The 27,349-nt window shown below is 44.0% G+C and overlaps 1 protein-coding gene across 1 annotated transcript; it reads right to left on the bottom strand.

Moving 5' to 3' along the window:
- Nucleotides 1-1,006: 1,006 nt before the first annotated feature.
- Nucleotides 1,007-26,804, bottom strand: TPRA1 (transmembrane protein adipocyte associated 1). Its single transcript, XM_081184299.1, has 11 exons — nt 26,175-26,804; nt 18,051-18,253; nt 17,776-17,908; nt 13,914-14,000; nt 12,026-12,098; nt 10,877-10,956; nt 9,489-9,599; nt 9,228-9,288; nt 8,193-8,295; nt 6,486-6,566; nt 1,007-4,369 (listed from the first exon to the last, which is right to left on the bottom strand). Exons 2-11 carry the CDS (start codon nt 18,239-18,241, stop codon nt 4,135-4,137), a joined length of 1,155 nt encoding a protein of 384 aa, XP_081040425.1. The 5' UTR covers nt 18,242-18,253; nt 26,175-26,804; the 3' UTR covers nt 1,007-4,134.
- Nucleotides 26,805-27,349: the final 545 nt, after the last annotated feature.

A 27,349-nucleotide genomic window follows, 5' to 3' on the forward strand; every position in this document is an offset into this window, starting at 1 on the left:
TCTGGTGAACTGGGTTTGCTTCCCCACTCCTCCACATGCAGCTGCTGGGTGATCTTGGGCTAGTCACACTTCTTTGAAGTCTCTCAGCCTCACTCACCTCACAGAGTGTTTGTGGTGGGGGAGGAAGGGAAAGGAGATTGTTAGCCGCTTTGAGACTCCTTAGGGTAGTGAAAAAGCGAAATATCAAATCCAAACTCTTCTTCTTCTTCTTATCTCTAGGACACTTGCAGCTTGCCAGGCTTGCAAGAGGGGATGGAAGGGCAGAATACTGGCTATGAGTGTGACAAGTGGGACTGTGGACCCCCAATTTACACCAAGCCCTGATTAATGCATTGTTTCTGGATGATGTAATGTCATCACATCAACCTGCTGAGAGCTTGGATACCATTCCTGATAAAAACCACCAAAAACTGGCATTTGCTCTGACCTGCCACTGAATTCACACTCAGCAAATGTAATTCATGTGATTTATGGAGGTACAGTTATAGTCAAATCAATGGGTTCAATTTCAGTAAATAGCAGTGGCAACACTGTTTTATTCCAATAGTCATAGGATAGCAACAAAGAGCAAACCTGAAGGCTACAAAAAAAAAAGCCAAGATACATCTTGGAGCTACAAATAAAGGAGGTACCATAACTTTATTAATAATTATAATAATTTCTAAAATTTACTTCCTTACAAATCATCCTTCAAAGTCAACAACTTCAACCAGGTGACTTAACAGCAGAATCCTATACCTGCCTACTCAGAAGTAAGGTAAGTGGGTGTAAGACTGCTACCTCAGTTATGCTGAACTACTTGGGGGGGGGATCCTTATCACTTCTGCTCTTCTAAGACCTAGCCAGGTAAAGGGGAAAAAACACACACAACAGTTCTTTGCTTTCCCTCAGAATCTGAGCATTTCGTTATTGATCAGGTTCTTCTTTTACTCTGAAGAAAACAAATAGTGCAAAAATGTAAGAACACATATACACAGCCTCTATCGTGAGAGAAAGGATACCTTAATTTATGTCAAAGTTCATTTATTTTACAGACAAAAATATACATTACTCTATTTTTAATCTCTGTTCCAACATCACATGGTACATGCCGTGGGACACACACCCAGGGACACACAAACATTTGTCTGCTCATGGACAATACTGTGTGCTCAACAGGGAGGCTTTTTTTTATATACACACACATAGATCACAAGGCTTGTAAGGAGGCAGTTCCTTCACTTAGTGCAGATACTCCTCAGCAGCAAAGTACAATGCAGGTTGTACAGAGGAGGTGCTTAAAATGTCAGTGAAAAAGGGGGCAGGGACCATTCTGTCATGGAAGATCTGATCACAGCTCACTGACTCGCCAGCATTTGATATAGATTGCTAATACAGTAAACACAGTAACTCCAATACCACCTCATCCTGATTCACATAACCAAAGGAGCCCATGTTCAGGTGTTTTTTTTAATTTGATGGACTAGGTGTACACTTTTTAAACGAAACTGTAGGGGATCCATGGAAATTACAAGACACGTTCGTTTCCAAGGGTCCCTACTTTGGCTGGTTAGCAGTATTTAACCATCATGCAGAGAGCATCTATAATTCCAGCTGAGTAAATATTTTTTTGGGGGGAGGGCAGCATTAATTGTATGACATCTTATATGACATCTTCGCCAGCATTTGCCCTGCAGCCAATTGGGATTGCCTTTCTCGCCTTTCACAGAAAGCAAAGAAGCTACAGCACCAGCCAAGCATGTTATTTCGATAGATTAGATAACATTAAGGTCACATCACAGCTCCCACGACTGCCTCTTTGTCGAATTTGGGGCATCGTATGTTGGGGTATGACTAGTGCCATAAGCATTACGGAAGCCTAAACTACACAGTACATTTGTTACCTCCATGGTGAGATGTCTATGCAGCTAACAGCAGCAAGTCTGAATGAATGATTGTGTCATCAAATTCAAACAACACTCAGAAAAGGCTAACCTGGGCGGTAGACAAAAACTAAAGGCAAAGTGCGGGTCTCTACCACAACAATTCTTGATCTGCATTCACAACTCATCCAAAACAGAGATATAATTAAACATGTATTTCTTAAAAAGTAGTTTTAAAAGTCTTAAAAGTGAAGTCAAGGATCTTGTTGCCTTTTAAATCCTGATGTGGCTCGGCAGCAGAAAAATCACAAACAGCGCAAGTTTCAAGCCATGAGGAGGAAGGGATGTTTTATCAACAAGAAGAAAGCCGAGTAGCTTTTCCTGCTTGCACCCCCATTCTAGAGAGGTTTACTTGAAAGCATGTCCTATTAATTCCAAAGCAACTTTCCTCCAAGGATGTGTGCTTATATGCCTTGATCATCTGCACCTTGCACATTGGGTGCTAAAATTAATCCCAAAATGGTAGCAGCAAATGAAAGTAAAGAAACCTCATTTTTCAGGTGTTCTTGCTTTCTCAGCCTTAGAATTTGGGATTGTATTGACTGTAACTACATTTGCCTCCTGAATCAACCTCTGTTCAAGCAAATGTTCCAGCATTTTGCACAAGGGTAAGTGTTCCCATTTTTGCATTTAGTAATAAAAACATGAAAATGAGAAAACATTGATTCCAATATAAGCTATGCACACAAAATGTGCGTGCTTCAAAAGCAGTTTTTATCATTTTCCAATTCTCCCATTTTGTCTTACAAGGTGAAGCCAACTTCCTGCATTAGAATGGGTCTGCCTCCTGCAAAGAACACCCTCACCATTCCTAAAGGATAAACCAGGCATAGGTAAACTCGGCCCTCCAGATGTTTTGGGACTACAACTCCCATCATCCCTAGCTAACAGGACCAGTGGTCAGGGATGATGGGAGTTGTAGTCCCAAAACATCTGGAGGGCCGAGTGTGCCTATGCCTGGGATAAACCTCTTTCACTGCTGATCTCGGAAGACCCTGAAGATCAGCTACTACCACCACTGTCAGGGGAATAGCCAGCTATGTCTTTGGCGTGACGTTCTCTTCAGTGAAGAATAGATGAATGAACCTCATGCTAAGTTCAAGGAAGTATCACCTGGTCTTAAAGGTATACTGGACAGAGCTTGAATCCAAGGCACAGAGTCCAACAGCCCTCCTTCACACTAGACATCCAACCCTGTTTTCCACTTTGGTGCCATCCCAAGCATCACTCACAATTTCTCACACACAGACTACCAGATCATTTCCCATTCATCTTCTGCCTTGTCCTAGCCCATGGACCAGTTTTTTGGAACTGCCCATTTGAACCACAGTTCTCAACACCCCTCCCTCCACTGCTCCTCAGGACCCATTTACTCTGGAGTTCTGCTACTATCACATAAGCAGATCCTCATTCTATAAGCTCTTTGTTTGGCTAAGTTTTCATTCTAAAAACTCAGACCATATACAGTGTATGCAACTCACAGCTCCTTCTCAGCCAGTCACAGTAGTTTAGTTGCACAGCAACAAGTTCCACCAAAGCATTTCCCAGCTGCCTACTTTCCTGCCCTCTTCTTCGAAAGTCAGCATATATATATATATTACAATGCACACACGCAAACACACACACACACACACACAAGCGCACACTTGCTCCCAGATTCCCTGCGAAGAATTCTGGAAACATTTAGCAGTTCATTCTTAAGTGTTCTTTCTATCAGGAAGCCTGTGGAGGTCTCTCACCCTACAATTCCCACCAAACTGCAGCTGTTGAAGGCGTGGGGAGCAGTCCCACCTTCCTCTAGTTCCTCTAGTTCTTGGAAGCCAAAACATAAAATAAAAATAGAATGCAAATAATGTATTATATAGCTATCTATATATAATGCTATACAAGAGCAGCCAAGGCTTCCTAGCTGCATATGTGGCTTATCACCAAGAAAACGTTGCAGTCATGTCCAACCATGTGCACATGGAACGCTCAAGGACACAAAGATTCAGCATTTAGAAGCTGATCTGGTTTGTTCTCCTACAAAGGTAAGAGCTATTGTCCTGGGAAGACTGATTTTTATGCTCCGTCCAAGATTTAATTTTTTTTTAGAAAAAAGAAAAAAAAACTTGAAGGAAAGAGAAGGCGACACACTGAAGCGCCCCAAAAGGGGAACTGGTGATCGAGCTGCAAGGCTGCAAGAGAGACCCATCTTTCCAAAGGATCGCCTTTAGGTGTTGATGGCTTTCCAGCGGTCACTGTCAATGCTGTTGATGCTGCCCACGTGGTAAGGCATGGAAGCAATGTCATCCAAGTACGCTGCAGTGTCAATCTGAGTGCTGGAGTAAAAGCTGGAATCCAGGCCTTCTTTCTTGGCCACACCATAGGCATGCGGGAGATGCACATCAACGTCCTCGGGCTCATCCACCTGGCATTTGTAGGAGAAGAGGATCTTTGGCTCGGACCTGGAAATTATTTAAGAGACAAGGGGAATTTTTTTTCAAATGAGTTACTTTCTTGAAACACGGGAAGCTGCCTGATACCGAGTCAGAACACTGGTCCACGTAGCTCAGTACTGTCTGCATTGAAACCTCCTGCGTGCACAGCAGATCCTTTGCTCCAAGCACAACTCCCTCCATTCCATTTCCCAGTAAAGAAGGTTCAATTCAGAACAGGGCAGACGGTTCCCGAAATAAAAAGCAGCCAGCAATGCTGTTCTTTTAGTTCAGGCCGTTCAGGCCGTCATCATCTGGAGGAAACCGGAACTAAACATAGCCCAAGATATACTGTCATGTTTGTCTATCATTGGGCTTTACCTCTTCCCTTTGTTCTCTTACCCGATCCTGCACTGCCTGACCTTGGATTGAAAACTCTGTGGATTAAGACCTAACCATTTGCTTTGCTTCATTCACAATGATGGGACTCAAAAGAAGAAAAGCAGGGCAAGTAAGAATAGAAAGAGCCACTGTGTCCAAAAATTAGCCATGACACCTAAATGCTTTTGGGAGGTGTGGAAGGTAGGTATGGGGGCTTGTGTGTTTGTGTGTCTCATTCATTATCTCTCTCATATATACAGTGCTTTTTTTCTTAAAAAAAATGTTTAGGGGTACTCTCATTTTGACTCAAGAAAATCACCATTTTATAGTTCAAATCAGGGGAAATAAATATAGTACATGGACAAAAGTACAAAGATTCACAAAATGTTTAGGGGTATGCGTACCCCTGCCAGAAAAAAGCACTGCGTATATATCTACACACACACACACAAACACAGTCAGTTCCATTTGGAATCAGTGAAGTTAGAAATAAAAGAAGTCATTTTTGAGCATGCACAATTTGATGTTGGCATTTGGGAGACTATTTGTTTACTGCTTGTTATACAGCTTTGCTGCTTTTATATCAGATATAAAATGTGAGGTGGCTAGTTCCTCACAGTTGTGGTTGAAATCCATCTGAATTAATTGCAGCAACTGTTCCTCAATTAGAATGGGTATTTCCACTGCATGGCCACACGGTGGCACTCAAACAGAACAGTCAGAACAGTAACAAGGGAAGTGGTTACTCAAAAGGAATGCAACTCCTGAGCTGCAAATTTAGGCCAGCATCCCCCAACCTGGTGCCCATCAGATGTTTTGAACTACAACCCCATCAGCATGGCCTATGGTCAGGGAAGATGGGAACTGTAGTCCAATAACATCTGGATGGCAATAGGTTCAGGAAGGCTGGTTTACACGCTTTGCTCAACTGCTGGACAATCTATTTAAGCCCCTTCTTAAAACTCAAGAGCATTAAAGGGGGGGGGGACCTATCTACCTAATACAAGCTTGGCCTCCACAGCATTTCACATTAATCATTTTGTCACTAATCCAGAAAAAAACTCTAACAGTAGCTCAGAATTTAATGAGGCTTTGCGCAGATATTAGGAGTCTAATCTTCCCGAATCCCTGTGATGAAGTCAAATACCATCTTCATTTCACAGATGGAAGAACAAGAGTCACTGAATTGATTTTTTTAAAAAAACAAATCATAACGAAGCACAGAGAGAGAATGTGTGGAAGAGTTAGCCTTTTTGTAGGCCTCACCTGAGACCACCCACTTCTGAGTCTTTGTGGCCTAGATGTGAGGAAAACCAGCCTATTGCCTCATTGCACTTTATACCATTTTATACTTTTACTGTTGTTTTACTTCTATTTTAATTATGTTATTAATCCTGAAGGTCACCCTGGGCATTTTTGTTGTGGTTACTTTCTGTTTATTTAAAGGCTGAAGTTTGTTTTGCTATTAAATAATTGCATTAATATCCCAGTGGGAGGCAAGTATTGTGCTTCAACGTGACCTTTGCTAGCAACGCCTGCATGATTTAAAGGTCTGAAATGCTCTCCGTAGGGAGACCCGCCTAGCACTTATATTGATGTTCTTTCAACGCCAGGTCCTTTTGTTTTCTCACCCTTCTTTTAACTTAAATAGTCTCAATCTGCTGTTCTAGAATTGTTGCTCTTGTCCATCTTAAAACTTTATCTTATTATTGTTGTTGTAAAATGCCCTGGGACAGTGCTGCAGGCTACAACCTTGGATGCTCACCCAAAGAAACTTTTCAGGAACGCCACATAAATGAGCGGAGCAAAGAAGCTGAAATAGAGGAAGGTGGTGGCATCGACACAGCTGTCAAGACAGAAGAGAGAGACACAAGTCATTAGGAATCTGTTCCTGGCCAATTCAGATGTTTTTGGACTACAGTTTCTTATAATCATTATTATTATATAATAATTATATGTATTATATAATAAATATAATTATATAATAATTATTAATACATTTTCTACACTGCTTAATATATACAGTCGTACCTTGATTATTAAACGGAATCTGTTCCGGAAGTCCTTTCGGCTTCTGAAAACATTCAACAACCAAGGAGAGGCTTCCGATTGGCTGCAGGAGTTTCCTGCACTCAATTGGAAGCCATGGAAGCCGCGCTGGACGTTCGGCTTCCAAAAAACGTTTGCAAACTAAAACACTCAATTCAGGGTTTGCGGCGTTTGGGCGCCAAAACGGACGAGTACCAAGGCATTCGACAACCAAGGTACGACTGTATCTATATTTACTCGAATGTAACGCGGACCTTTCTTGGCCAAATTACATTGCGAAAATTAGATTTGATGCGCACTAGATTTGATGGCGCCAGCAAATACTTTGTTGGTTTCATTTTTAAAATTGAGGTGCACGTTAGATTCAATGGTGCATTAGATTCACACAAATACAGTGAATAATCACTCTAAGCAGTGTACAGAAAACTAAAAACAAATGTTACAAAAATGCACAATAAAATCATTAATGCAAACTTACTAATAAACATATATAGACATCAGTTCCTTATCCTTCTGACACATCTCCTCACTCCACACCTCTCAGTCTCCTGGCTCTTACCCAAGACTCCCCCCATCCTCTCTGGTTCTCACCCAGGGCCAAAACAAACTCACAGACCAACCCCCCAATTTCCCAACAAAGAGTTCCTGGAACCTGCTGATAACACCTTAGTCTCTCACTCCAGGGGTTCATCCAGACCTCCTTTTGCACTGCGTTTCTCAGCACAGGTCTATGCTAAGGCATCGTGTCTGAGTGCTTTTTCTTTCTGCTCTTTTATGAGCCTTTTCTCTTTCCATCCTTTGGACCTCCTGGGAAGTACCTTCCCCTGAAAACCCACTTTTTTTCTTCCCAGCCTTGGTGCCAATGGATTAAGCTTCCTCAAGATGTCCACGGCTGTATCCCCATTTGGCTGCTCTTCCCTACCCCACCCCAAAAGCTGTTCCTCCCTGGAGTAGAAGGCCCAGTGTCGCCAAGCAGAATGCTACTCTGAGCAACTGTGTCCTCAAAAGAAAAGGATCAAAAGCAGGGAAAGAGATATAGGAAATAAGGCCAAAGAGTTGGACCAGAACAACCATTCCCAATTTGCTAAGCAGAATGCACCCCCTCCCTGCTGCCTTCCCCATTGGAGAGGGGAAATGTCAGGAGATAGGCATTGAGTGGGTATTTCTCAAGGAGTAATGAGATCACCAGTCTCAGGTGGAACATCCAGAAAGGCATCTGGAGGCAGATGTGGTACAATGGAGGGGAACACAGCATGATGGGTGCAGTGGAGCTGCAAATTCAGCAACCGTCAACAGCAGCACCCCTTAGCAAGTTTGCTTTGGTTCAAATGTGTTGGAAACTCTTTGTGCTTCCTTCTCAAAGGACTCAGTGACAGCACCAGGAAGAAGTTGAGCAGAGCTATCCAGCCACAGAGATACGTACCATAGTCCTTCTATGATACCTGCACAGAGCAGACCACTGCCAATGCCCTGCACCAGGTTCAGCACAGCAAGAATCCCAGCATAGATGTAGAAACTCTTCCTTGCTGAAAAAGAGAGGCAAAAGCACTGGGGTCAAATGTAATCACAGGTACTTCCTACACTACAAACCATTTGGTGGAAAAGCCACTTTGGAGACCCGGAAAAAAAACAGTATTACAGGGAGAAGAAATATTGCATAACGGTCTCCAGCGATGGCCATTCCACCTAGCCGTTATGTAACTTAAGCAAACCCTCCACTTTCCCTTCTTCCTAGCAGGTGCCTATTACAGGGGTGGGGAACCTTTTTCAGGCTGAGGGCCAAATTTCCTTCCGCACAACTTTCCAGGCGCAGGCGGAACTAGAGGCAAAAGCGGGCAGAGCAGCTAATGTAAATCTCCCATAGGTCAGTTTCTAGACACACCGTCACACGTCCCTCTGTCCTCTATATAGGCATTATCAGAATTCAAGGGCAAATTCCAGCCAGGCAAAAACAAGGCGGTGCAAAGCAGGGCTGGTGAAAGGTGTGGTTGGAGGGCGGGCGTGGCCAGAGAAGAATCCTGAGGGCCAGAGAGAGAAGCCTGGAGGGCCGCATTTGGCCCCTAGGCATGGGTTTCCCCACCCCAGTCATAAGCTGTTGAATTCACTCCCACCACACGTAGAGAGGGTCACCAACCTGGATGACTTTAAAAAGGGGACTGGACAAATTCATGGAGGATATGGCTATCCATGGCTATGAGTCAGGATGGCTATGTTGCAGATCCACTCTTGGAGGAAGTATGCCTCTGAATAGGGCGAGAGGAGTTGCACTTGCTGTCCTCTCAGGGGAAATTGGCTGCTGACCATCAATCCCACAAAACCTCTTTGTGGGAATGAATTCCACAGCTTAACTATGTGAAGAAGGACTTTCTTTTGCCTATCCGGAGTATTCCAAGTGGCTTGGCTTTTAATGCCTGTGAGAAAATTGTATTAGTTTGAAAGGGAGAGGCAAGTCACTTACAAGGCAGGGAAATACGATCTTTCAAGGGAGTTTTGGGAAGAATCACCACCATTGAATAAACCTGTTAAGGAAGAAAGCAGGTTGTGAGTTGCTGAGGGCAGGTGGTGGAAAACAGTAACGACCCTGACTTTCGTTGCTGTGTTTAGAAGATGCCAGGAAGCACATTGAAATGAAGAGAATGAAAAATCATCAAGGAAGAACCGCCAGTGTTTTAAACTCAAGGTATTCAGATCAAGCAAGACAGATATTTATCACACTTACCAGAAAGAAGAAACAGGAGCTTGCAAGCCAAAAGTGCCTTCCTCCATGACCATAGATATTGAAGTCTTCTGCAGAGAGCCTGGCGTCAGGATAACTGATCTCCAAAGTTCCCTGAAAGAATGGTGGGGGACAGTGCAAGGGGGTCATCAGGGCATGAACTGCTTATAATGGTGCCTGTGTTTCCTGCATGGGAAGCTGAGGAAAAGGCACTCGGTCTCACTTGGAAGCCAGCCCTTTCCGTCGTCACACAACAAGATCCCCTATCCAGTCCATAAACTGTGATTTAGCAGAGGATAACAAATTGGCCTAACTGCAGGAGGAAAGATGTGCCAGATGGTCTCGGGATTTAGCTCTGAGCCTGAGAGTGGAGGCAGGTTACCAAAAAATGGCACCTTTCCTCCTGTCGCGACCTCCTGCCAACCTACTGGTGCTATCCCTATCCCTCCCCACATGCTTAACGCCTGACCTAAAACTTCTGCCAACTACCCTCCTGATCTACATGGTTCCTCCCACATCCCAATGCACTACACTTTCAACAGCAGCCCATTACGTCCAAAGGCAGAGCTGAGAGATCAGCAACCTTTGGTGCCTCCTTTCCTTGAGTTTTTCTACCTCAACTGACCATTGTAAGAACTTGTAACTAAGAACTTGTACTTGAGTTTGCTTATTTCTTTCCGCAGGGCCTGTAAGACAGAGTTGTTGGCCTTTGGCTTGGAGTCAATTTGATTCCCTCCCCCTCTTTCTTTTTTCCTTTCTCCTCCTGTGACGAGGCTGCATTTTAATGTTTTAATGTTGTGTTTTAATCTTGTTTTTAAGTTGTATTCATTCAACTTGTTTTTATTATTGGTTGTTAGCCGCCCTGAGTCCGGCCTTGGCTGGGGAGGGCGGGGTATAAATAAAATTTATTATATTATTATTATTTCCTCATCCCTCCCAACCCATTTTCCTTTTGTGTTGTGCCTTTTCAGATTGTATGTCTGAGGGAAGGGACTGTCTTCACAAGCTGCCCTAGGAGCCTTTTTTGCCTGAAGAGCGGGATTAAAACCAACCAACCACCAACGTGTAAATAAATACATAACAAAACTCACATGCAGTACCTCTAAGTTCACTGCATCTGATTTTTTAAGAAGATGCCTGAAGAGTGGACAATGATGTTCCTGTTTAATACTGGGGCTTCCCAAACCAAAACAAGGCATAATGCTACCACTATAGAAAAGGAGAACATGCTTAAACTTAACAAATGCTGCACTGTTCAGAGTGAGTTACTACACTGAGCTGTTAAAAGTAACTCAGAACCTCTTGAGGAGCAGCTGCTTTCAGTTCAGGAGGAAACAGTTGAATTGAATTTGCCTTACTCTGTGCAACTGTCCTGTTTCACAAACACTTACCTGGGTGACAGAGTAGGCCAATGACAGCACCGTGGTGATAGCCAATACCCGCTTAACACTGGATTTGCTCTCCAAACGACCTGAATGAGGTGGGAAACATACCAGGGGTCATTTCTTTGACAAGTGAAAATGGCTGGTCTTCTGTCAGGTGACTAAAGGCTAGAAATATACTTGCCTGCTCCTGACCAACTTATGCATGCTTGGGAATGCCGTTAGGAGTTAACCAGCATAAAAGACCCATCATGCAATAGGCCATGTGCATCTAAGATTGTGCTGTAAACCTGAGGTTATTGACATCAGACCCGACATCCTGGGCGAAAATCTGATGCACTGATTCAAGACCTCATATAGTGGTATTTCTTTTAAGAGAAAGGCAAAACCTCTCGACTGAGGTTGCAGTTGAGAGTAAAACTCGTGCCCTGAGAACTAGAAACCACTTAAAATATGCTGCACCATGGGAAGGTGGGCTGGGAAGCTTAAAGAAAGAAATAGTCCCAGTCTGAGAAACAGTGGCTGCTTTGCATGCAGAAGATTCTCAGTATATCCAGGGAGGACTATGAGAGCATCATGAAGGAGGGTTGGGTTTTTGTAGAATAAAATACAGTGGAGGAGAATTCATTGAATTATTGAATAGATTTGTTTGTTTTAAAAGTCACGAAATTGGACACATGCACACAAAAATACAGAGGGGTTGTGTCCACTGGTGAGAGCTATTATTGAATAGATGGTTACAAGCACCTGCTTCATGGGTGCTGGGAAAATGAGATACCTCCATCACAGAAAGGCTGCCTTGAGGAAATGCAACTGAATTCTATGCAACAAATGGGTAACAACTGCACCTTTAACACTGGAAAGTGGGTTGGAAATGCCATTATTATTATTAATGTATCAAGCGTTCTTTCTTCACTCAGACAAAAGTAACCAACTGCGTACACAGTGAAAGCAGATGGAGGGTGTAAATAAGGGGCCTACAATAAATGCAAGCTTTCGCCTCCAGCACGAGCATTACATGTATCTGGCTGAAGTCCTATTTGTGCTTGGTAAGATTTGCTCTTTCCTACCGAAAGCAGGGCACATTCACCACGCTCCAATGGCCTCGTCAAGGAAAAAGGTTAAGTGCACCAAGCAACGCTAAGGAGGAATCCTTACCAAACGCAAGGCCCAGAATCACCATGCTCAGCTCAATAGCCAGAAGGAAGAATCTTGTGATTTCCCACAGGATCTAGAGAAGACAGTACATGCCACAAAATCAAGATCAGGGAGCAAACGGAATAGGTCCTAAAAGAGAAGCTTGCCCAAAGGTTTTCCTCCCATCGTTCCTTCCATCAGAAGTTCCTTCCATCCACGAAAATAAAATTAAAAATACCATCCTAACATCTCCCTTACTGGCTAATGCATGGTGCTCACTTGAATTTACAGAATTAGTTGCATCTCAGGCTACGAGTCTTACACAACTGTCTATACGTTTGGCATTGTGCACAAAATCTCAACTACAGTGGTGCCTCGCAAGACGAAATTAATTCGTTCCGCGAGTTTTTTCGTCTAGCGAATTTTTCGTCTTGCGAAGCACGGTGTCGGAAAAGTTTTGGAAAAGCTTCAAAAATCACCAAAAACCTCAAAAAAGGATACCACACCGCGTTCTATGAGTTGCTCCTCGAAGTCAAGTCGCAACTGTATTAACGGTGTTAAGAAAAAGGAAACAAACTTGCAAGACGTTTTCGTCTTGCGAAGCAAGCCCATAGGGAAATTCGTCTTGCGAAGCAGCTCAAAAACCGCAAAACCCTTTTGTCTAGCGAGTTTTTCGTCTTGCGAGGCATTCGTCTTGCGGGGCACCACTGTATCTTGTTACTTCATTGCAGGGGATTTCATCTTTCAATTCCATTGCAATCATCCTGTTTCCTCTGTTGTTCCAATCCAGAGCCCAACTGACCTCACTCCAAAACCATGCTGGCTTAAAGGGCTGTAGATTACAACTACTGTCTGCCCCCCGTTTGTCAATATTGACCCTTGAAACAGCCTATCTCAAGTGTTCTGATTGGTCCAAATGCTTAGTGCTCTTTTGGACACCAAATCTAACCCAGATACATAAGGTGTACTTAAGTGGCACAGGTAATGTTTCCTTGCAACCAGGTGCACAGCACAATCCCCTGGCATAAAAAAGCACCATGGGAGATAGGCCTCAAGTTACTTGTCAACAGCAAATACTCATCTTGGCATCAAAACATCTAGTTAAGGGCTATCATTCTTGTGGCGATTGACTCTGTTGATCTTCATTTGCCTAAATGAAGAGCCACATTGTTTTATACAAATCCTGAGACTGGCTGTCTCGATGTAAATGCAACCAAATACGGCTTGCAAAAAAGAAAGAAATGCAAAACTGAAAAACAATTAGACAATAAAAACATTTGTTCGAGTAGGATTAGAGACTAGAAAGGGATTTAGTGTTGAGCCAAGCAAAGCATGAGAGGATGGCAGGGCCAAAAGTCAATACTGTTCAAAGAGTTAAAAGAGAACCACACCCTCCAATCTACCAGACAGCCAGGTGCAAAATAGTGGTTCAGGTGAGGGTGGGGAGGAAGCAGCCAAGGTCCATTTAGAATGAAGGAACAGGGTGTCTCTGAGCACATGCTTGGTCCAAGATTTTGTTCTCGGGGACTGAACTCAGCTCACAGTCCTTTCACCCAAAACTCCACTTCTGGTTTTCTCCTCAAGATTTCTTTGTTTGAGCAGCCTACGTTTGGGGGTGAGGAGGGAAGAGATAGAAGAAGCCTTTTCCTTGTTGCTATTGTTGAACAAGTGGGGCATCAGAAACCCTTGCTGATCCACCACAAAACCCCAAAATATGGGGAGGAGTCCAGGGGGTTGCACAAGCAGACCTTCTTCCATGCACACGTACCCCAGTCAGTGGTACAATGAATTCCACCAATTATTGTAACTGATGACTAAATGGAGCTCAAATCTTTTTACATTCCTGCCCCAGAAATGGTGAAAAAGGGGCCAAAGCCACCCTCGCCTCTGGTATCAAACCCACACTCACCTTGTCAGTAACCGTAGCGGCAGTGGAAGCGCTGACTGTCATGGAGACAACCGCTCGAGCAATCCCAACCACAGCTACCACAAACACCTAGAAGACAAAGGCAATTGTTACAAATTAAGGCAGAAGAGAAAATGCCTAATGGGCTTCAGGGATGGGAGACCAATCAACAAGGTCCCCCTTTAACATTTTATTTTGTTTTTGTAACAGGGTGAATTACAGAGGAACAGAAGAAAAAGAGGGGGAAATAGTTTCCCCTCTTTTTAAGGCTGAGAAGAAACAAGTTAATTCAGCCAGGTCGCCTCAGCAAAGAAATGCTACAGAATTTGCCATGCAAGACCCACATCAGAAATGGGGAACCTGAGGCCCTCCAGATGTTACTGCACAGCCAGTAATCAGGGGTGATGTGAGTTGGAAATCTGGCAACATCTGGACTAAAGGTTTTCAAGGCTTGAAATATTGATCCTTATTATCTCCTCCATTCTCTGATTTTAGTATCATAATCACTTCATATTCTATTGGTGCCTGCCTGGTGCACGTAGAATTTTAAATAAACAGGCAGCCAACACCACAGGATATCAATTAAGGAGCCTCAGATCTGGGAAAGACTCCACAATTCATTTGCTGAAGCAGCGGCAGCAAGGGGGTGGGGGTGGGGAACACAGTAAAAAATGCTTAAGGCACGAAATCAGCTCAGAAGATTCTGAAATATAAAGTCTTTCAAAATCCTTGGCACAGGAACATTAGGGATACTGTACAGTTTCCAATTCTAGCTGGAAAAGATGCAAAACATGTCAATACACTAACTGGTTATCCTACCTCAAATGAAGCAGAGTTGTATTCCCTAGCTTCAGCATATTTTGTTTAAAATAAATGACCTGCAAGGAGCTACACTAGTTTTTCCCAGCATTTGTTCATCTCAGTGCTACAACCCTACCACTACTGGCCACAAAACTTGGCTTTTTGAAACGCTAAACTTCATTAAACAACAACTCTTCAGCCCCTTCAGGAAATAAATTGATTTTTGTTTTGTTTGAAGTGTGCCATATTCAGTCCTTACGACTGATATTAAGAACACAAATATTCATTGTCTCCCTTTTCCAGAGGTCACACATATTCTAATCTGCTACATGCTGGGCTCTATACAGCTGACATATATATATTAATCCCACTGACAGATGCTGTAAAGAGACTGGGACCAGAAGGCCAGAGTAAACAGGACTTCAGATGCCACACTCAACAACACCACACAATGATATCAGCAAGACTGAACCAGGTTTTAGCACCACCTTGCAGATATCCTCTTAGCCTGTCGAGAAAAGTGAATGAGCATTTGCAGTACTGTATTTGTTTGTGGATGTCCTGCATTGTAGCAGCCCTCTGGGACAGTTCCCTGTACATCCTGTTACCACCCTCCTATGCTGCATCTGTAAAATATATCTACTTCCTCTCCAAGATAAAGCTCCTGAAATAACCAGTTTCTTTCCTGCCTTCAGAAATATTATTTAACGTGCTTGGGAGCTAAGCAGTGCTATTGCCACTGCACTTTGCACCAACCCCAATATGGCAGGAGCCTCCACTTACAACAGAACAAAAAACAAACATTGATTCATTACATTATTCCCTCAAGCGTGCCCTGTGGGACGCAATGCATCCAGAACTGCTATTTGCATAGGGGAAGGCCTCATATGTAAGATGCATATGCACACCTCAGACTAACATTGTAGGACTTGTTACACTGGAGGCAGAAAGATTTTATCAGCTGCTGCTTCAAACATTTCAGCCCTCAGGGGAAGGGCACTGGTTTCTGTAAAAGCAACGACCACTGTACACACTTTCAATATGTGCACGATCACGAGCATTGCCACAACCCAGAAGTGGCCGGAAAAGGGGGTGGGGCAGGGGTGGAATGGGGCAGGGTTATGATCGCTCTGCCAACACACACAGGGGTCAGGAACGTAACCCCCATGGAAAATGCTTGTTGCCTGTAGTTATAAAGGAGACCAAGGCAACATTCATACTATACTTTTCAGAGCATGGGCACCAGAAGGGCCAAACCCATGCATGGGATGATAGACTGTACGCCTGAGAAACCAATGTCACTGTTTGGCTAAAGCAAAGAGCTTCTTGAGAGCAATGACTCTCTGAGGGGAAAGGGCTCTTAGAGCAGACTCAAACATCTGCAGCTGGTGCTGGGCATGGTCTGGGAACCTATCAGGCTTCATTTGGAGTCTGTCAAGTTCACAGCTGTGACGTCCCCAAAGACCTCATCCACCAACCTTGCTCGGCTTGTTCAGGTCAGCCGCCTCGGCCTCAAGGGGAAAAACTTGTTTCTGGAGAGCCAGGAACTCCCTGCACTGAGGCTATACCCATGACTTCTGTGCAACAGACAGTCATACATCTGACAATGCAATACACAAGAAAGCCTGCACAGGACATGACATCTTTTTTAAACAACCCCACAACGTCCAACTTCCTCTATTGCCGGCATGCTGCACTCTGCACCCATCTCCTGCTCCCAGCCTGAGAGTCAGCCCAGGCTGAGTCACCCATTGGCAGAAATCATGGCACCACCATGTGCTGCCCAGGGCTGCTGCCACAATCCTCCGCCTCCTGGGAACAATTCGCTTCCTTCCTCACTCCTTTCAGAAGAAGCCCTTTTGCTCATGCAGTAACTGAGAAGAGGCAATGAAAGTGGAAGTGGGTGCAAAAGACAGCACAGCGGAGATTTAAAAAACAAGCAGAGGTTTTTATTTATAAAAACAACAACAACCACCCACAATGCACACACACACACACACACACACACACACACACACACACACACAAGGCTGGAGGAGGCAATCTCCAAAAAGATACTGATAATCAGCTGACTTAAAGCAGAAGGAGACACTCTTCTCCTCACACATCTGCTTTTTCAGAACTCCTTACAACTATTGTTTATAAATGGCTTCAAGTGCGCCCCGCCCCCCCCCAAACGAAGTAATTATGAAAATACAATGAAATTGCACAAGTAAATGATTATTTTTTTAAAAAAAGTCTAACCACTGCTAGATCCTGACCTAGAACCCTTCCTTTAACTCTGTCTCTAATCCTCTTTCAAATACATTTCTGTGGACAACTGCTGCATGGGGGGGGGGGCTGGGGGCTGGGCTGGGACTGCTGTCAATGAGTGGCTCAGGGTGGGCTAAGCTGTTGGGAAGGAGGACGGACTTCAGAGCTACCCCTCACTCCACCCTAAGGAGAAGATTCATTTGAACACATTCCTGATTCTAAAACACAGTGATGCAGTTTAAATGGAGAGAGATGTTTCTCTCAGGGTAGGATATTGCAGGGGGGTGGGGAGTAGGCAAAAAGGGAAAATGGATTACAGTATTCTTCCACACCCCGTGAGCCCTCTCTTGAACAAGGAGAAAGAGGGGCAGGAGGTGCTGGGTACTGGACAGAGCAAGAAGGCAGATAAACAGGAGAAAGGTTCAGATCACCCAGCCAGATACATCAGCACCGGCTTCCTCAAACTCAGCCCTCCAGATGTTTTGAGACTACAATTCCCATCATCCCTAACCACTGGTCCTGCTAGCTAGGGATCATGGGAGTTGAAGGCCAAAAAACATCTGGAGGGCGAGTTTGAGGAAGCCTGCATCAGCACATGTGTCCAGCAACACCTAGAGGCCCACAGGTTGCCTATTCCTGTTCCAGAATTGCAGCTTGTACTGTGGAAGCACCCCTGGTGCACAGATTTTTTCCGGGGTGTCATTAGTGAACATGCCACTAGGTCCGTGAGCTTAAGGGAGGCAACACCACGTGGGCCAATTTCCCACTGGCCTGCTTTTAAAAAAACTAAAACAGAAAGACCTGTACTCACCAGTATGTAAAAGGTGGTGAAGATGGGACTGGAGGTGGCGTGGATTTTGGCCTTGGCAGAGGGCAGCTTCCAGAGGAGAAACGCAAAGAAAAGCACATTGGGAACCAGCAGCAGAAGGTCCCAATAACGGACCCTAGAAAAAGGCACAAAAGATAAAACAGTTTTTAAAATGCAGGAAGCGGAGGAAGGAAGAGAAGAGGAAGAGGAAGAGGAAGGAGAAGAGGAAGGAGAAGGAGAACAAAAGCCACACACGCCTACACAAAACAGCATCTCACCTGGATGTCCCAATGTCTTCATACAACAACAACAAGCACTTGTGTGGCACAGTAATGTTGACATCAGCCCGTGCAGTTGTCAGGGGTGCAGAAGTTACATTATCCAACGCCGCCACTAATGTGGTAGAAGGTGGATAGGTGGCATTGCCGTACGTTGAGAACCTCACTAGAGGTGTCACTATAGAAGACATCCTGCCACAGCTCTGGGGGGAAAGAAAAGTGAGAGAAAAGGGCAGCATCATTAGGAAATAGATACACACACATCAAAAGGGCACTCTTCATGAGGAAAGTCACACCTACAATGCCTCTTGCCTATTCCAATACTCTATTATTGAAGTAAATCCTCATTTTGGGTCCCAGAAACCAGGGGAGAAGGCACCATTTATTACCTAATTGTGCTCCTTTTCCTGTAGTAAATCAAGTTTGCAGCCTGGCTTTATTTTAGATTTAGCTTTGTCCTTAGCTGCTCAAGTAGGAAGTAGCAGCAACACCAAGTACTTTACACACACAACTGGAGGCCAAGAGCTTCAAAGTTATCATCCAGACCCGTAACCTCTTGGGACAGCCTATTACAAAGCATTCTATGTGGCCCTACCATTGGAAGTGTATTTAGAAACTTCAGATGCTGAGGAAGGCTGCCTCCTCTGCTTTTTATTAGTTCTTTTATTACGACAAAAAAACTTTCAGTTTGTGGTTCACAGGCAACGCTGCTCATTTCCCGTTGTAAGCACACAGTACTAAATAGTTAGGAAGGTAGAAACATATGAGAAGCTTGCTTATATGAAGTCCATCTATGGGTCCAGCTAGCTCAGAATTTCCTACACTGGCAGAAAGTGGCTCCCCGGGGTTTCTGGCAGGGCACATTCCCAGTTCTACTTGGAGATGCCAGGATTGAACCTGGGACCTTCTGCATGAATAGCAGATTATCAGAGTTTTATTGGAATCTTCTAGGTCTGTTGGCCAGGGTTTTCTCCCTGTGTACACCCAATTATCACTTCTGCAAAACATGACACACAGCAAGTTAGAACATATCACCATGCCGCTCATCTATTACACATGAAGTTCTGGCTTACTAGGCTCTAAAAATTTGTCACCAAGAATGCTCTATAAAGCCACCACAGCATGCATTTGTTGAAGGCCCACAGCGCTAGAATGCAGCCAAGTAGCATCGGAAATGCCTTTAGGTTTTTTTTGGCTTAACAGCTAATTATCTCCCCATCTCCTGCCAAAAGAAAGTCACCACCAGACAGCTTTGAAGCAGGTGCTCTAGATTTGCTTCGGGAGCTGTGTGCTTCAGCATGGTCAACAGCCAAGGACGATGAGAACCGTAGCTCAGCATCATCCAGAGGACCAAAGGTTCTCCACCCATGCCTTAGGAGCAAAGCCCTTTTAAAGTGTTTCAATGCATTCAAAGCATAGAAACCAAAAGGCTTTAAACAACATGTGTCAATATAAATTTGCATGAGAATTCAGTGACTGGAGGCCAAAAGACTTAATTCACCCTCCTAAGGAATGTTTCCTGGTCACCCATATTGGCAAACTAGACAAGAGAGAGCAAGGCGAAAGGACTGACATCTGTGGTAAAAGTGTTTGCCAGCAGGGCACTTTTGGGGCCTCCACTCCTAGTACTAAAAAAGGGGGTGGGGGAGGGGGGAGGTGTTCCAATCCATAGTTGTAAGACCCAACATGCACATTATTAGAAAAGCCAAAGTAAATTAAAGTTTACATAGTACTAAATAATTATTGTGTATAATAGTGCACTCTCTCTTTAAGACAGAAAACATTTGCACAATGTTTTGTAATAAACAACACATTCCTTGTGTATTCTTAAGACAAGTTTTATCCGTTTTAATAAAGTACCAAACATAATGATTATGCCTTTATAGATGTCATGCCAATTTTAAATATATTTCATTCATTAATGGGAAAATACATTTCCTTTGCCCAGAAATGATAGTATTTTACTTAAAGCGTACATTTATAACCATCCTCTTTTAAATCATGAAGGGGGAAAAGGCTCCCATTCAAAATCTTGGTAGCAAGTAACCTAAACAATGGCCAATCATTACCTCACATAATCTACTGACCAAAACTGGTACTCTTTCCAGGCTGTAAATATTTAACATACTGCTAGACAATGTGTAGGCCACACTTAAACCTATAGGCACATGTAACACTAATTTTTTTTATACATAAAAAGAGCTGTAGCTCAGGGATAGAGCACATGCTTGGTGTGCTGACAGTCCCAGGTTCAGTCCCCAACATCTCCAGGAAATATTTCTGCCTGGAGAACCACTGCCAATCAGTGTTCGCCAACCTCATGCCAGTGTTTTGGACTACAACTCCCATCAGCCAACCTGGTGTCAACGACAACGCTGAGCTAGGTGGGGCAGTGGCCTGACTCAGCACCCTTAGTTAAGACATAAATATCACAGCTTTGCGGCATGTGCAGTGACTATTGTTTTCCATATAGATGTGTGCGTGTGTGTGTAGTACACACACAGAGCTTCCCTCCCCCCTAAAAATATGTTTAGGGGTACTCTCATTTTCCTACTCGTATTGAAATACTTCCCCTCAATGAGGCCAAACTTAGATTCACAAAATGTTTAGGGGTATGCGTACCCCTGCATACCCTCAGAAATAAGCACTGTGTGTGCATGTGTGTGTATTATTGATCCTGGCTTGTTTCAAATGTAGGGGCCAGTTCCCTGGTTTGGACAAAACAGGAAACTATGGCCAATTTGAGACTTCCTGACCTCTCACAATGCACCAGTAAGGAAAGAGGTGCACAAAGAAGAATTGCACAAGCACCAAGTCTCGTGCATATCTCAGCTTATTAAATCTAGATATGTGTGTTCATACTGGGCTACCTAGTATAAGGCAACTTATATGTGCTCACGACTGTGCTGTAAGTGAAGGGAAAAGCCAAGCCTTGAGCAGATACAGCTGTGGTAGAATACAGGATCTCTGGCTGAACAAACGCACCGAAGCCTTACCCAAGAGAACCACTCCTCTTGCAATCGGCTCCTTAGACAAATAAACTTTGTCCTGTGTCTGCAGTTCACACCGCAGCCCTTGTAGAGACAAAGACTGAAGGACACTCCTCAAGCACATTATAACAATAAGCCATGTAGGACCAAACAGCACATGCAAGCTTGTTTTTTAGAGTTAAAAGAAACACTGGAGTTGAAAATCAGAAGTAAGGAGTAAGTTTTAACTATGTTTTTCAGTTAAATCTATATGAAATACAGTGATTATGCATGAGGCACGTGTTAATTTCAATTAGAGCTAGACTCTAATGTTTGTACATTTGTTTTTACTGTAAAGTTGACTCCTTATAAGGCAGCCTGGGAGGCTGCTGGAAAGCAGGGTACAACCTCCTGGCATAAATAAATACAGATTATAATAGCCCTCTCATCCTGGGACCCTCCAGAATTCCCATAAACCCTGTCAATTGCCTATGTTGGCTGGACTAATGGGAGTTATAGCCCCAAACATCTGGAAGATACCAGGTTGCAGAAGGCTGAACTAGAATGCTGGCTTGTATGTTTTTTTATAAAGAGATACAGGGAGAGAATTGCTTCTCTGTCCAAGACTAGTACTGTTGCAAACTATGACCTTTTGCACTAGGCACCATGTAATAAATCTGCAAAATACTTCCTGAATCCCTGTTGAACTCAATAGGACCTAATTCTGTATATGGTATTTTACTGTTAAAGGGTGTAACATATTGCAGGCTAGGCTTCTACCAACAGCATTAATCTCTCTCTCCTCCCTGCCAACCATATTTCTTAAAAAATAATAATATAAAAAAATCAAGGCTTGAATGAAGTTCTATAAAATTCGAAAGCTGGCCTAGAGCTTTTTGATGTTTTGGGTGATCCAAATGAAAAGTTTTAAATCGTACACACACCTAGATCAACAAGCTGCTTGCATTCCCTACATGCATTCTTCAGCAGTATTTCCAAGGTATCTCCTTTATTCTACACAACCATTATATCCTTTGCCCTACAAATGACACATGCACTTTAATCAAAACAAATGAGAGCTTCCACAGCTAGCTTCCAGGAGCGCAGGAACCTGAACTCAAGCCTAGCAGAAATTAATGTAATCTGCTCTATAAACTCTTGTCCCATCTCAGTTCATAGATGCTGTATACAGTGGTACCTCGGGTTAAGTACTTAATTCGTTCCGGACGTCCGTTCTTAACCTGAAACTGTTCTTAACTTGAAGCACCACTTTAGCTAATGGGGCCTCCTGCTGCCGCCACGCCGCCAGAGCACGATTTCTGTTCTCATCCTGAAGAGTTCTTAACCCGAAGTACTATTTCTGGGTTAGCAGAGTCTGTAACCTGAAGTGTATGTAACCTGAAGCATATGTAACCCGAGGTACCACTGTATTTCAAACAATGAGCTGTAACCACTTGTCAAAACGCAGCACTCTGCACATGCTCAGTACTGTTCTCACGATTGTACTTCACATGCTCCACAGCTAAGCCCTGGCCCACAAATCAGATTCCATATCCACCATCTGACAAAAACTGGATCCTAAAGAGTTTACAAAATATTCAAAAGCTAATCTAATCCTTGCAGAGTCTATCAGAATGTGAGTCTTGGAATGCTGGGAAATATTTCATTCTCCATACTTCCATGGTTGGAGTAATTTAAATTACACAGTTAACAGAGTTAAGTTTCCTGGACTGACAAACTTATTCTGAGAAACACAACAATTCTTTGTTTTAAGAGACTGCATTTTTCACTAACTTATCAGCACTCTCCAAATATATATATATATATATATAGAGAGAGAGAGAGAGAGAGAGAGAGAGATGGAGGCCTTTTATCTAGCCAAGACATTCTTGCCCCACCCTCTCATATTTACTTTCTCATTTTACCCAAGGACAAGCTTGTGAGAGTAGGGCTTTCAACGGCACTACAATAAAACATCTGTTCAGTTCATTTATGCCACTAGAACCTTAAATTTGGTGCGAGATTTTATGGGCTGTAAAAAGAAGCGGCAATGGACAAGCAGTAAGTTTCATCTTCCCACCCCAACGTTATCACGACAGTGACCTTTAACTGGACTCACTTCATATCTTCTCTTAGCCCAGGCAACTACTGTACTACATTGCCCTCCCAAGCACATACAGGGACAGCAAATATGTATGAAAAGGTAGCAGTAGAAGCTGTTAGGCTGCTGAAAGTCTTAAGCTTTTTCGTTCTTTTTTGTAAACAGCACAGAACTAGAACTCAAGGGATCTAATTCAGCTGTTGATAATATGAACATACACAGTACTCAGAAGACATATTGGGATCAGTTGCGTTTTACTCCATAATGCATGCTTTTAGGATTGTAGCCTTTGGGAGTTTTGATATATCATTTTAGTAGTACTGTAGAATTTAGGCACTTTAAGACTGATTGTAAGCACACTTGCTCAGTCAGAACACAATTCTAGCTGAGCCAACAGGGTACTTATTTTAAAGTATATGCATTTAAGAACTGGATCAGTGTGCATATTCTATTGTCTGTCAGGGAAATCAGGCGGGCACCAACATTATGCGCAGCTTTTGCAAAATCTCATTCTGAATATACCAGGTCACATTCTCCAGCTGCAAAATCCACAAAGTAAAATGCAGCGTGCATAGCTCTAAAGCTTGTCACATATGCTACGTGTTGGCAAACAACTTGTCATGCCTTCAAGCCTCAGCTTTATCTCCTCCAAGAGACACATGCCAAGCACCCTCTTGAGCAATAACTTGCTTAGAGTATTTGCCTTAATAATTACGAATACCTTTAGCTTGATTACAATGAAACCAGCACCATGAAACACTCGCAGTCAACAACATAATCATGGCATATGTCATGTTACGAGCTCTCCCTCGCTCTCTTTAACAGAGGTGTCATAATCACTGAACTTCTTGTCACACGGGACACCAGGAAGTGAGCTTTAAACCAGTCAGGGTAACAACATTTGGTCTGGACAGGTCAGAGTTGACCCTGCCATTAGAGGCCTGGTACCCTACCACTTGTAGGCATGGCTCCCCACACCACCGCAAAAAAATTATCAGAGTAGTTTAGCAGTCAATTCCTCTTCCTATGGAACTCTGAGAATTATAGCTCTGTGAAGGGAAGTGTTCTCCTAACCACTCTTGGCACCCTTAACTACAATTCCAAGGATTCTTTGGAACTTAAGCACAGACTGTTTAAAGTGGTATGATATTGTGTTAATTGTATAGTGCAAATGGGGTCAGAGTGAGACAGCCATTTCGGATGGCAAATGCTTGGGGACAGGGAACAGTAGCAAAGCATTTGGAGGACATAGCTGTGTGCACTATGCAGCCTACCCTGACGATCTAAGCTAGCCTGCAGGCCTCAGGTGTACAGCAGGATGTTGTTACATCAACAATTTTGGAGTACAATTCAACTGTCAGTACACTGGAATGTAGAAAGTGGGGTATTATGTTGTACGGTTACACCCAAGATAAGCAGGTAATAAAATTATTTTACAGAGGTTGAGTTGTGGAATTTAGTGCTTGGGATGACATTGTGCATAATTTGACATTGCTGCTTGGTAGATATTAATTACCGTATGTTCATTCCGCATTATATACTGCTGTGTATGATTACTATGCATTGCTTATTATTATTAATTGTTATTTATATAGCCGTTTAAATTTTTTGTATGGATATTATGCTATGTATTCTTTTTTATGTTCTATGCTGAAAACTGCCCTGTGGTCTTTGACAAAGTGCATTATATAAATTTTAATGATCTTGGTGACATCATCCTGTTCTTCAGGAAGCAACATGTCTTGGGTCAATTTCGGTTCGGTCTCTCAAATCATACAAGGTTAAATCATACAAGGTCCTGCGTCTAGTACAGTGCCAATAAGAAAAGGCCCAGAAAGCACTCATTACCTTGGAAAATCAAGACTCTGTCCCAAGAAACAGGAAGAGGGGAGGAAATGTGTATGTGCACACATGCGAGAGAAAAAGTGTCATTTCAGCAACAGATCATTCACAATATGCAGCAGGAGTTGAAAGTGGGAACACATCAGTTCAAAAGCTAAGGGCAACTTTGGATCTGTGGCTGACAGTCCTTGCAATGTCAGAGGTCTGAACAGCACATCATTATGCTGGGTTACTTACAGATTTTAACCACATACTGTAGTCTTTATCATTATAAATCATCATGCTAACAACCGTGTCTCTTATCTTCCTTATTTAAAGACATCCTCTGCATGTACTCACACACCACTGAACTTTCCAAAAGGCTCGCTTCTGAAATACACAGGCAAGGTGCTCAGTGGTTATATTGTTAACACTTGATTATTAGGTGTATATACCAGAACCGGTTAACAGAAAACCCATGAAGAGCACAATCAGGATTTACTGTACACACAAGTTACCAGAAGTTACCAGTTATAAAACAGTTGAGTATGGACACAAATCTGTAGTCACAGAGGGCGATAGGAGTTTTCTAATAGGGAATAGGCACCAAGCAAACAAGCTCGGAGGATGCTGGAAACGGCAGTCATCCCCTTTATGTCCGAGGCCCACGCCTGACAGCAAAGGGGCCTTGGGCTGAGTGGTGGAAACAAACCCTCGGTGCCGTCGCCCTATTTAAGGAAAGAGACCACGCGCGCACCCCGATACCATTAGGAAAAAGAAACTACCATATGGATTAAAACCAACGACAGGGGAAACTACGGTATTCAGAGAAAGGAGGAGGAAGAGGAGAACTGAATCCTGAAGAACGATCCTGCGACTGAATGTTTTAAGAGGCAAACAAACATCTGCCCATCCCATCCCATTAGTTCGGGAAAGAGGGGGGGGGAGGAGGAGGATGCATTTAAGGATCCCACATCTAACACAGAAGTGGGACTGCGTGCCAGGGAATCGTGGCTACTAGATCGAGGGGAGGAGAAGGCACGGCATCTTAAAACGGGGCAGCAGAAAAAGGAGCCGCGATGCTTCGCTTTTCCGTGCCAGGAGGACAGCAACTGGAGACTCGCGCCAATGGAGCCTGGCCATCACTAATAACCGTGCCCGGGTGATCCCCGCTCCCCCATATGGGACCACCGGGGATGCTCTTCGGAAGGCGGTGGGGGAGATTCCTCCTACCTTCTCTGTCTCCTTCTCTCCAGCCGGAGGAGAAGCCGCTCGCTGCCCGCCGCCACCTGGTTACAGCCGCCCGCTGGCAGAGGGAGGAAGAGGAGGAGGCCTCTCCCGCTTTCCCTCGCGCCGGTGGCTCATTCCCGGGACTTCGGCCCGGCAGTCCCCGAAGCCACCGAGATCCTGTCCCAGGTCCAAAAAAGGGGAGGAGGCTGCCTGCGTGTAGAGGGCGGGCGGCGGGGGGCGTCGCTAGCGCACCGTGCGAAGCTACAGCCGCAAAACGCCCAACCCGTCACTTCCCCGCGCTCTGCGGCGTCGCGGGGGGCCTTACAGCCCGCCCGGATTAAGCAGCCTCTTGCAGCCGAAGGGGCGAAGGCGAACAGTTCCCTGCGGGAGAGGAAAAGGCAAATAAACTCTTCGGCTGTCACTTCGCGGGGGAGAATTGAGCGTCGTTCCCTAAGCCTCATAGCCTTCAGCCAATCGCGAAGCGCCTAAGTAAAGAAGCCGTACTCAAAAGCGAAACAAAAGGGCCGAAGGAGCCAATGAGGAAAGCGGAGGGGCGGGGGGCAGAGGGCAGGACGCGAAAGGTCTTAAAGGAGCATATTGCTTGACAGCTAAGCAGCGAGGAGGCGCAGGGGGGACGACCCTTTGAAAGAATTAATATCCATTTGGCAACGTCCGTTCGTAAATAGCACAAAATGCGGTCCTACGTGTTTCAAAGGACTCTCGTCTCCTAAAACGATTCACTCTTACCAACCTTTAAACCACTTTGACAATGTCAAAGAGCTAATCTGTATTGACAGAGCAATTCTGTGTGTGTTTACTTGGAACTATGTCTTACTTTGTTCATTAAGACTCACTCTCAGGTGCATAGGATTTCAGCCGGGGTGATCTTGCATATAAACTCTATAAAATATCTGGGTACCTTCATACGGCTGGTGTGGGTTTTGCAGTCATGGTTATTTTGCTTTTTCACCTAGTGTGTGGCTTGGCTCACTTGCTTGAATAGTAGGAAGTATTGCGGGTCACCCTGTACTTTGTACTTTGGACTATATGAGCTGATCAGTAACAAGCTGGCATGCCATGTAAATGATGCTATCCTCTGATGAGTTCTTTAAATTACAGTTCTGCAAGAGAAAAGCAAAGCAAAAAGGCATCGGCCCAAGTTAAATATTTACATAATG

Source organism: Podarcis bocagei (genome assembly GCF_964188305.1).
Source record: "Podarcis bocagei genome assembly, chromosome: 2".
Lineage (NCBI taxonomy): Eukaryota > Metazoa > Chordata > Lepidosauria > Squamata > Lacertidae > Podarcis > Podarcis bocagei.

What these genes read in the sequence shown, in the direction of transcription:
- TPRA1 (XM_081184299.1), bottom strand. Translation starts at nt 18,241, where the DNA reads ATGTCTTCTATAGTGACACCTCTAGTGAGGTTCTCAACGTACGGCAAT. An exon ending in GATTCTGGGCCTTGCGTTTG is followed by an intron (nt 10,957 to 12,025) that starts GTAAGGATTCCT and finishes CACCTCATTCAG; the next exon opens with GTCGTTTGGAGAGCAAATCC. An exon ending in TTCCTGAAAAGTTTCTTTGG is followed by an intron (nt 4,370 to 6,485) that starts GTGAGCATCCAA and finishes AATAATTTCCAG; the next exon opens with GTCCGAGCCAAAGATCCTCT.